The sequence below is a fragment of the Oncorhynchus mykiss genome, chromosome 10, assembly GCF_013265735.2.
Source record: "Oncorhynchus mykiss isolate Arlee chromosome 10, USDA_OmykA_1.1, whole genome shotgun sequence".
In the NCBI taxonomy this organism is placed as follows: Eukaryota; Metazoa; Chordata; class Actinopteri; order Salmoniformes; family Salmonidae; genus Oncorhynchus; species Oncorhynchus mykiss.
In genome coordinates this window covers 53407753-53419644 of record NC_048574.1, presented here as the reverse complement: position 1 = coordinate 53419644, position 11892 = coordinate 53407753, and the positions used below count along the sequence as shown (strand labels likewise).

Below are 11892 nucleotides of genomic sequence, written 5' to 3'. Positions count from 1 at the left end.
AGAAGTATGAGAAGATTTTTCAATCACTCGTGCCAAAAGGAATTGAGTAAGTATTTTACTTTATTTAATTAACCCTACTAGAAATATACTTTTCACAGTAACAACATATTGGTAGTAGGCATATGGCAGTGGTGGAATGGTGTATATATAGTAGCAATGTTTAGATTTGTACATGTGCACTACAGTTTTGTAACCTAAAACTCTGGATGCAACCTTTTAAAAATAACCTCACACCCTGTAGCTTCTTACAAGATACTTGACTAGGAAGACTTTCCATGCACGAAGACTTCAGTTGGACTCCACTAGCAGTTTAAAAAAGGTTTTGCTGACCTTTGTCAAGTATGATACCGTATGTTTATCTGTGGAAGTGTTAATTTGTCTTCTTTGATCAAGTGAGTAGTAATGTATAAATTGTAACAAATTTGTACATTCTCTTATGTATTTTTCTGTGTTTAATTGAAGTTACTTTTGATTACTTTCCTTCAGATCTAGGCACCTTTTGTGCCTAGGGGCAGCTTAAACTTGAACAAACCTATGAAACTTGAACATTGATTGGACATCGGTGTCATTGTGCCGTTATTTTATTGTGTTACTTTTAAAAATGTATTTAAATATATTACTTTATTTAGTAAATATTTTCTTAACTCTTAGTTTTCTTAAGGGCTTGTAAAGTAAGCATTTAAATCAGGGTAAGGTCTACCTGTTGTATTCAGCGCATGTGACAAATAATATTTGATTTGATTTGGGGTGGAGAAAGCAGGCAGAGACGGAATGAATGACATTGCCTTTCTAAACAAAGACGGGGACAGTTTTCCTACTGAGTCCAGAAAGCAGAGCCCAGTGGTATCTGCTGCCGCCACGTTATGCGGGTATCTGGACAAGCTGAGCGGGCCACTGAAGGTCTGGAGGTCCCTCTGGTTCATATACGAAGAGAAGGAGTGTCAGCTGGTCTACTACAAGTGTGCCCAGGATGTGAATCCACTGGGTTGGATTGACCTGTCCAATGCCATACTGGGAGACCTACCACAGGCAGACCAGGGGACCTTCTACATTCAAACACCCGAGCGCACCTTCACCCTCAAGGTAAACTTGTCCAAGCGCAACATGTGCCTTCAGAAAGTATTCATATATGACAATAGGAAAAATAAAAATAAATTACTCACAATCTACAGCAATCCTGGACCACAAAAAAATATTAAATACTTAGGATGCTTAATAAGTTACAACAAACAAATATATAAAAATAACTTTATTCCATTACTCAACAATATGAAAGCAGATCTAATTAAATGGAATAATCTTCCAATAAATCGTACAGATAGAATTAACCTCTTTAGAATGGCGTGGCTGCCAAAGTTTTTGTTATCATCTCTCTCTCACTCTACGGCATCTGCTGTCTCGACCTGAATGCTCTGCTATGAAAAGCCAACTGACATTTACTCCTTAGGTACTGACCTGTTGCACCCTCTACAACCACTGTGATTATATTTGACCCTGCTGGTCATTTATGAACATTTGAACATCTTGAAGAACAATCTGGCCTTAATAATGACCATGTACTCTTATAAAAATAAAAAATACATGTTTTTGCGGTTTTACTTTAGTGCCTTATTGCAAACAGGATGCATGTTCTAGAATATTTGTATTCTGTATAGGCTTCCTTCTTTTCACTTTGCCATTTAGGTTAGTATTGTGTAGTAACTACAATGTTGTTGATCCATCCTCAGTTTTCTCCTATCACAGCCATTAAACTCTGTAACTGTTTTAAAGTTACCATTGGCCTCATGGTGATATCCCTGAGCCGTTTCTTGCTCTACGGCAACTGAGTTTGGAAGGGCGCCTGTATCTTTGTGTGTATTGATGCACTAATGGGTATGTTGGTACACTTTGGATAGTGTAATGCTTAACTTCATCATGCTCAAAGGGATATTGAATGTCTGCATTTTTTTTGTTTTACCCATGGCCTTCTTTGCGAGGCATTAGAAAACCTCCCTGGTCTTTGTGGTTGACTGAGGAACCTTACAGATAATTGTATGTGGTACAGAGATGAGGTAGTTATAAAAATAAAAAAAAGTTAAACATTATTATTGTACACAGAGTGAATCCATGCATCTTTTTATGTGACTTGTTAAGCACATTTTTTTACATTTTGAATACGTTTGTAAACATTTCTAAAAACATAATTCCACTTTGACATTATGCGATATTGTGTGCATTTCCAGCAATACGGTGCATTAAAACTAAAACCAGAAATTTTTGTGAATGGTTTAATGATGATTACAAAGAAATAACGACACAACAGGTGTCACAGTTGTTGAACTGGACGGACCAAGGCGCAGAGTGTGTTGAGTTCCACATCTTTTATATAAGTGAAGCTTTCAAACAATAAACAAACAACGACCGTGAACTACGTGGTGCTGAATGCACTCACTCAAAACAATATCCCACAAACACAGGTGGGAAACGTGGCCACCTAAATATAATCCCCAATTAGAGGCAACGATTACCAGCTGTTTCTAATTGGGAACCATACAAAACACTAACATAGAAATATTTAACTAGAAAACCCCCTAGTCACGCCCTGACCTACTACACCATAGAGAACCAAGGGCTCTCTATGGTCAGGGCGTGACAACAGGCGTTTGCACATTTCAATATAGTGACATACATAGAAATAAATAAATAAGGAATATGAAGTCTTTCCATTGAGTGTGCAAAGTCTGATAAAGTGCAGCTCAGCAGTCCCATGAAGTAGGTCTGGCGGAGTACAGTGTACAGAGAGTTGTGGATATGGCTTTTGGTGCTGAAATCTTAGACAAGTGGTGTTTCATCTGTGGGAAAGAGGGAAGTGCCTTGAGGAAGTCTAAGGTCACAGCTGTCTACATATGTTCAACCAATGACAAGAAGAAAGTGGACACACCCACAACCTTCCTACCACCTTTCTATGAAATGCATAATTCAATGTCCTGACCAAGTTTAATGCAAATGACCCACAGCAGGACAAAGGAGTTAAATTTGGACCTTACATAGGCATCATTCCCCCAACCTCTTTAAAGTATACATTTTTCAATAGATTCTATACAAACACTGCAGAGAAGCATGCTCTGAAACAGTAAAGAGAATCAAAGGACCTCAGCTCCATTAAACCTTTAATGCTGTATTAGGTAGGCACCCCGTGGTATACCGTTTTGGGGCTATTTCTGTTTTTTTTCCTCACTCCAAATGTGCTTAGAAAAGTTATTTATTTGGAAGTAAAATGTTCCCCTGAGGTCCTACTTCAGGTCATTCTCAAAACCTGTCTTGAATTTCAGGCTGTGAATTGCGAGTCTATGATATACTGGCTGAAGCAACTCCAGTTGAAGAGGTGGCATTCTGGAAAGCTGGGAATGGTCACCAGTCACCATGCACTACGACGATACGCCACGCTGAGTGACGTCCTCCTCAGACACACTCCGACAGGAATTCAGTCAGTATACACAAATATGAACCCTATTCATACATCTGCAAACACACACACACACATTAAACAGAATTGGTCTTGGTTCACTCTAGAAATTTGACATAGCTTTTTAGACTGGGAGGAAATATCAGAATTTTGTATTTTATTAAGATCCCCATTAGCTGTTGCTAATGCAGCAGCTACTCTTCCTGGGATCCACACACAACATAAAACATGGCATAATACATGTTTTAAAAGACTAGAACAGCTCAAGGACAGAACTACCAAAAAATTAGCTTGCTTAACTGTAATTTGAGTCTTTGTAAAAAAATGTAAAGTTTAAATGTTTTACATAAAAAGAGTTAGTGTGTGATTATTTACTGTATGTTTATGTCCATCTGTGGTTGTAGTAAGGAATACTTACTCCGGAGCCGCTCCTCACAGGAGCTCAGCCACAGCCTCAGCTGGGAGGAACTCTGGGATCCATTCCTGCCACTCAAAGACATCCAGGCCCCTCCATATTTTGACCAGGACAAATCACGTAGGTCTCTCCTAGACCACCGGATCCCCCTTTTTGGATGTTCACAGATATGAAAGGGCTGGATAGTAGAAAGCAATATGACAGCGGCTTCATTGAGCGCAAGACTGAGGAATGGCCGTTTTGCTGCCATCAATCCAGTCTGTTTAGACCTGTGAATGCTGAGTGGATGGTGCCTGTGGGAAAGATTTTCACTATTATATAACCACCAATGCCACCTTTGTAATTAACAGTGATATTTTAAAGTAATTGAAAACCATTTGTCTCTTTGCATAGCTCCAAAAACAAATATTGAGCCCTCTGGGCCAAAAACACAGTGGGTCCAGGAGATAGAGGCACCAAAGGGACACCAGAGCTCCCTAAGCAGTGAGGGCTCCTCTTCTAAACCCGCAGACAAGACTGCTAGTCCCCAGCAGGAAGAGCCTCCAGACACTGCCCGTCTTCAACAGGAAGTGCTCAGTCTGGCAGGCCAGGTCAAGGCCCAGAAGGTGAGGTCTGGAATAACACAACGACTCAGTCCTGGAATATTTCTGTATCAGTAAAAAAAGCTAAACTACATAAATAACTAAATACATCGAAAGTGTCTATATAGCCCTATATTTCTCTGAGGTCCATGTCAAACATTTTACCCAAGATCATGTTAATTAGACAACTGTTGACAACTGTTGACACATTGTACTATAGCTGGGTGTCACATCTAAGCCTGTCACTGTAATCTCTGATGTCACTTCCTTTTTAGGATCTAGTATCCCTGTTGCAGAAAGCCCTGGAGTTGGCCCAGCAGGAGAAATTGACTCCTGCAGTAGAGTCCCCGAGGTCGGAGTGTGAATGGAAGAGTTCCAACTCACAACCATGGAATCAAGGCGAGTGCAACACAGATCATTCGTATGGCCTGCAGGTTGTGCCACTGCTGCGGCACGACTGTGCGGCCGAGTCTCAGGATCACCTCCGGCTACTGGCTGAGAGGAACCAGGCTGAGAGAGAGTTGGTCCTCCGTCTGTCCCAACAAGTGGCTGAGAGTTGGACTGTCCTTGAAACGCAGGAGCAGCTGAGACAGGAGATTAGGAATCTTAAGGTGGGGAAGGTTTCAATGGCTTAGGGGACTAGCTAGCTAGAACATGGGGCTGTAAGTCACTTTAGTTGAAAGCTTCCACTTAAATTACCAGTATTGGGAGGATCAAGATGGACATCTCTTAGTAGAGTGAAGCCCGTATTCAATCAAACCTGCCGTTGCAATATTTATGCAGCATCAAAGAACTATTGCAAGCACACACACACCCACTCACTAACTCACATTCTGGAAGATGGAGGGGAGTCTCTGATGTTTTTTCAGTTGTGAAATAGTTACTACAACAATAACAGTATATCAAACAATAATTCAGGAGCAACCTCTGTAAACTTGAAATACACTTTATAAATGTACTGAAGGCATTAAGTTTAAATGCTCTCTTCCCTCCCCAAGGACAACATTGAGGCCTACAAGACTCAGAATACTTACTTGAATGCAGAGATCTACAAGTTAACCAAAGAATGGAGGAAGAGTACAGAACAAGAGAAGTGCTTGATGATAAAGGTACCTGCTGCTGCATGACATTTACAAGACCTGACTTTGATGTTGCATTGTAGAATGTGTGGTATACTTTTGTGGCTTTTATTGAGGCACTTTGCTTTTATTGGTATTTCCAGCATGATTCACTAGGTTTGCTGCAGGTAGAACATTCTAAGAAATGTTCTTTATTTGATGCAAGCCATCTCCAATCAATCAATCAATGTCTGGTTGGGTGTGTCTTTGGTGGGGGGGGGATCACCTAAAAGCCAATTTATGCTTTATCCGGAATTGTGGTCCGAGGCTCCATATTGAGGGTGTGATGCAATTGCTGAGCGTCTGGAGGCATGCAGAGGCTAAATTGAGCTCTGTACCACATCGTCGTGTGCCTCCCAAATTTTGTAACAATGCGGAGGGCTTTGTATAGTTCTGCATTAACAAGATTGATTGACCGTAGGTCAAGCATAAACAGACACTCTTCCTTCACAACAGCTCTGCTCAGAAGCTCTGTGCTGCTGCGCGAAGCGCAAGAGGTATGATTGTCCTGACTTCTGCACAGACTGTATCACAGTAAATGTTGCACAGCCAATGCAGACATCAGCTTGACCCTGCAGCGTCTTTAAGCCAGGGGAGATGTAGGCAGAGACGTGCCTATTTCTACAATTTCTCTTCTTAAAATCTGATTTTATACCTAACCACACTGCTAACCTTATGCCTAACCCTAAATTATGACCAAATATATATTTTTCATGAATATATACAATATTGGCAATTTTGACTTTGCGGCTGTGGTAACTAGTGGAAAACCCTATTGCATTGGTGTCTATGGGAGACAAACCCAGTTAAGTAGACCGGAACTTTGCCTGGGGACCAGACAGTGAATGTCTAAATACACTGTCTGGAACATGGTTCTAGAAATGGTCTTCTACAAGCCGGAATGTTGAAAACAATTCAGCTGCTCATCATTTGAGAAAAAATATCCACAGGAAAGTATTGTTTACCCAACTGTTTAGATCACCGTACTGAAGTTGACATTTCACCTGACACATGCGCACAACCATGTAAACACCTGCAAGACTTTGGCACCTGCAAGACTTTGGCACCTGCAAGACTTTGGCATGGTTCGCATATATACTAACATGTACCTTTGGTAATGAGCAAAGCACATATTAATTGCCACACACATAGACCTGCGTATTGAAGTTGGTTTAATAATAATTTCCTGGGGATATTTTGTCTCAAATTTCTACCAACACCACGGACAATCGGCAAAGTTGACATTTTATTTTATTCAACATTCGTGACAGACAAGAAACGTTTAGGATTTTTCTATATAAATGTGTGTGGCGTTGTCTACATAATTTGAAGCGGAACTGGCATTTTTTTCCAATGGTAAACAGCCTGAGTGAACATCATCTATCCACCATCTTTGGTTTTGGTTTGCTAATCATAATCGCACTTAGCGTATTTGGCATTGAATACTATTTGGAGATCAGTGATTCTACACCCCCCCACCAAACACACACGCACAACCAGACATTGATCGATTGAATCCTAGGATTTTCTACATGCAGCAAACCTAGTGGATCATGCTGGAAATAATGGTAAAAGCATGGTCTCTAAAAAATCCCCAAAAGCATGTCTTTTTTTGAGACAATAAGTACTGTATGTATTTGTAGTATGCTTAAATCCAGATGAGTAGCAGTGTACCTTGTAAAGTGTTACATTCCTTCTTCCTCTTGTGCTTTGTGTATGTGTCAGTGTGCCCATCTGGAGGCCAAGGTGTTCCGGATGGAGAGCAGGTCTCTGACAGTCCTCTTCAAGCTACAGGAGAGCAGAGGTTTGGAGAGACACAGGGAAGCCATAAAGACCCTGATCACCGACACTCTTCGGGAGGGCGGGAGGGACATTCTGGAACTGAACCCTGCCAGGTGTGTGTGTGTGTGTGTGTGTGTGTGTGTGTGTGTGTGCGTAGCATTAATTGAAACTTTTTCATGTAAGTTAACCTCAGTAAGAGTGTTCATTGTAATCACACTTATGATTCCTATCATTTCTTGTGAGTACTTGTTGGTAAAGTTAAGTGATGCTAATCATGAGAAAATACAAAGAACTTCCTAGCAGAGTTAATGAGCTGTCGTCATTTGTGTGTTGTGTAGGGAATATGATGAGTATGGGTTTAGAATCTCCACTGACATCCAAATGGATGATATGAAGCTGCTCACCAAACTGCAAGCATTAGGGATTCATTCCCACGATGCCCCACAACAACAGAAGGATGGGGAAGAGGAGGTGGACAGCGAGCGTCTTTGGGGCCGCTGGGCACAGCACTTTGATGGCAGACGATCAGACAAGGCGGTGGCCTCTCCGAAGCTGAAGGGGCTTCTGAGAAAGGGCGTGCCGCACCACTACAGGCGTCGTGTGTGGCGCTGGATAGTGTGGAGCCGCACCCGCTCCCTGAGAGAGCGCCAGCCCCACTGGTACCAACAGATATGCTTTAGGAGCCAGGCTGCTTCGACCCGCCGGGTCTCGCAGCAGATCTGGTTGGACCTGGAGACCACTCTGAGGGGGAACCGCCACTTCTCCTTCCCCGCCAAGCGTGCCGTCCGGCAGCTACATCGTATCCTCCTGGCCTTTTCTTGTCATAACCGGTCTGTCGGCTACTGCCAGGGCCTCAACAGGTACATTCAAAGACTTTAAAATTTAAAAAAAATATGTATTTGTTGATATCTTCTGTAATAGAGAAAATATATAGAAAACTTCCATTGTTTAACTAACTTTGTGGAGTAAAACAATTGTACACTTCAGTACTGTGTCAGTAACTATACTGAACAAAAATATAAATGCAACATGCAGCAATCTCAAAGATTTTACTGAGTTCCATATGAGGAAATCTGTCAATTTAAATAAATTCATTAGGCCTTAATCTATGGATTTCACATAACTGGGAAGACAGATATGTATCTGTTAGTCACAGATGCCTTAAGAAAATTTGCCTAAGAATGGGCCTCAGGATCTCGTCATGGTACATTTGTGCATTCAAATTGCCAATGATAAAATGCAACTGTGTTTGTTGTCCGTAGTTTAAGCCTGCCCATACCATAATCCCACCGCCACCATAGGGCACTCTGTTCACAACGTTGACATCAGCAAACTGCTTGCACACACAGCTCCATACACATGGTCTCCAGTTGAGGCCGGTTAGATGTATCAAATCAAATGTTATTGGTCACATACACATGGTTAGCAGATGTTAATGCGAGTGTAGCGAAATGCTTGTGCTTCTAGTTCTGACCATGCAGTAATATCTAACAAGTAATCTAACAATTTCACAACAACTACCTTTTACACACAAGTGTAAAGTAATGAATAAGAATATGTACATATAAATATATGGATGAGCGATGGCCGAATGGCATAGGCAAGATGCAGTAGACGGTATAGAGTACAGTATATACATGTGCGATGAGTAATGTAGGGTATGTAAACATTATATAAAGTGGCATTGTTTAAGGTGACTAGTGATACATTTATTACATCCAATTTTTAATTATTAAAGTGGCTAGAGATTTGAGTCAGTATGTTGGCAGCAACCACTCAATGTTAGTGATGGTTGTTCAACAGTCTGATGGCCTTGAGATAGAAGCTGTTTTTCAGTCTCTCGGTTCCAGCTTTGATGCACCTGTACTGACCTCGCCTTCTGGATGATAGCGGGGTGAACAGGCAGTGGCTCGTGTGGTTGTTGTCCTTGATGATCTTTTTGGCCTGGTGTAGGTGGGTGGTGTAGGTGTCCTGGAGGGCAGGTAGTTTTCCCCCGGTGATGTGTTGTGCAGACCTCACCACCCTCTGGAGAGCCTTACGGTTGTGGGCGGAACAGTTGCCGTACCAGGCGGTGATACAGCCTGACAGGATCCTCTCGATTGTGCATCTGTCAAAGTTTGTGAGTTTTTTTGGTGACAAGACAAATTTCTTCAGCGTCCTGAGGTTAAAGAGGCGCTGTTGCACCTTCCTCACCATGCAGTCTGTGTGGGTGGACCATTTCAGTTTGTCCGTGATGTGAACGCCGAGGAACTTAACACTTTCCACCTTCTCCACTACTGTCCTGTCGATGTGGATAGGGGGTGCCAAATTCTCTAAAATTCGTTGGAGATGGCTTATGGTAGAGAAATTAACATTCAATTCTCTGTCAATAGCCCTGGTGGACACTCTTGCAGTCAACATGCCAATTGCACTCTCCCTCAAAACTTGAGACATCTGTGAGATTGTGTTGTGTGACAAAACTGCACATTTTAATGGCCTTTTATTGTCCCCAGCACAAGGTGCAACTGTGTAATGATCATGCTGTCATCTTCTTGATATGCCACACCTGTCAGGTGGATGGATTACCTTGGCGAAGGAGAAATGCTCAATAACAGTAAACTAACAATAAACAAATGTCTGCACAACATTTTAGAGAAATACATTTTTGTGCGTATGGAACATTTCTGGGATCTTTTATTTTAGCTCATGAAACATGGGACCAACACTTCACATGTTGCGTTTATATTTTTCTTCCATGTAGGGTTCCATGCAATTGGCAACAGATATTATAGATATACAGTGCCTTTAGAAAGTATTCAGACCACTTGACTTAATACAGTTAAAGCCTTTTTCTAAAATGTATTCAAACTTTTTTTCCCAGCAATCTACACACAATACCCTATAATGACAAAGCGAAAACAGGTTTTTAGAAATGTTAAAAAACAGATACCTTATTTACATAAGTATTCAGACCCTTTGCTATGAGACTCGAAATTGAGCTCAGGTACAGGTATCCTGTTTCCATTGATCATCCTTGAGATGTTTCTACAACTTGATTCGAGTCCACCTGTGGTAAATTCAATTGATTGGACATGATTTGGAAAGGCACACACCTGTCTATATAAGGTCCCACAGTTGACAGTGCATGTCAGAGCAAAAACCAAACCATGAGGTCGAAGGAATTGTCCGTAGAGCTCTGAGACAGGATTGTGTCAAGGCACAGATCTGGGGAAGTGTACCAAAACATTTCTGCAGCATTGAAGGTCCCCAAGAACACAGTGGCCTTCATCGTTCTTAAATGGAAGAAGTTTGGAACGACCGTCCACCCGGTCGTCCACCCGGTCAAACTGAGCAATCAGGGGAGAAGGGCCTTGGTCAGGGAGAGACCAAGAACCCAATGATCACTCTAAAAGAGCTCCAGCGTTCCTCTGTGGAGATGGGAGAACCTTCCAGAAGGACAACCATCTCTGCAGCACTCCACCAATCAAGCCTTTATAGTAGAGTGGCCACACGGAAACCACACCTCAGTAAAAGGCAGATGAAAGCCCACTTGGAGTTTGCCAAAAGGCACATAAAGATATCAGACCATGAAAAACAAGATTCTCTGGTCTGCTGAATCCAAGATTGAACTCTTTGGTATGAATGACAAGCGTCAGGTCTGGAGGAAACCTGGCACCATCCCTACAGTGAAGCATGGTGGTGGCTTTGGGGATGTTTTTCAGTGGCAGGGACTGGGAGACTGGTCAGGATCCAGGGAAATATGAACAGAGCAAAGTACAGAGAGATCCTTGATGAAAACCAGCTCCAGAGTGCTCAGGACCTCAGACTGGGGTGAAGGTTAATCTTCCAACAGCACACAGCCAACCCTAAGCACACAGCCAAGACAAAGTAGGAGTGGCTTCGGGACAAGTTTCTGAATGTCCTTGAGTGGCCCACCCAGAGCCCGGGTTTGAACCCGAATGAACATCTCTGGAGAGACCCAAAAATAGCTGTTTAGTGACACTCCCCAATCAACCTGACAGAACTTGAGATGATCTGCAGAGAAGAATGGGAGAAACTCCCCAAATCAGGTGTGCAAAGCTTGTAGCGTCATACCCAAGATGAGATTATTATGGATAATAGCGAGAATATTTTTGTCAAACTGCAGTCAAGCATTGATCATCATGTCAGGAGAATAGGACCCTCAATATTTATCAGAATCATCACCATGCACTTTCACCACCCTGTGAAGTTCATCATAACTTACTTCACCATACCCTCACTTGACTCCAAGTTAACTTTGATATGATGGTTATTATATCAATATTTACACATAAAGGCGCTTCCAGTTCCAAAAAGATCCTACCATGTCGAACAAACAAACTGTATTCATAAAATTGTACCGTGATTTATTAAAAATATATGGCATGACTTTACTCCCATAAAAACTGTGGATGGAAACGTAATGTATGGGATACTATTTTGGGTTTGTACTCACTATGAGGAGGCATTGACCGTGTCCGAATACCCATACTTCCATCCTAAATAGTAGCCTTTTGAAGTATAGTTTAAATGCCCAGATGTCATACTAAA

The 11892-nt window shown here is 41.9% G+C and overlaps 1 protein-coding gene across 1 annotated transcript in view; it reads left to right on the top strand.

The window, feature by feature from the left end:
* The first annotated feature begins 253 nt into the window (after positions 1 to 253).
* Positions 254 to 11892, top strand: part of LOC110534268 (TBC1 domain family member 2A) — a 29351-nt gene continuing 17712 nt past the window's right edge. The window contains exons 1-9 of the mRNA XM_021619023.2: positions 254 to 392; positions 754 to 1083; positions 3312 to 3466; positions 3850 to 3980; positions 4254 to 4465; positions 4717 to 5052; positions 5440 to 5550; positions 7285 to 7454; positions 7680 to 8201. Coding sequence (XP_021474698.2) covers positions 772 to 1083; positions 3312 to 3466; positions 3850 to 3980; positions 4254 to 4465; positions 4717 to 5052; positions 5440 to 5550; positions 7285 to 7454; positions 7680 to 8201 — 1949 coding nt within the window. The 5' untranslated portion in view covers positions 254 to 392; positions 754 to 771. The remainder of the gene's footprint in view (positions 393 to 753; positions 1084 to 3311; positions 3467 to 3849; positions 3981 to 4253; positions 4466 to 4716; positions 5053 to 5439; positions 5551 to 7284; positions 7455 to 7679; positions 8202 to 11892) is intronic.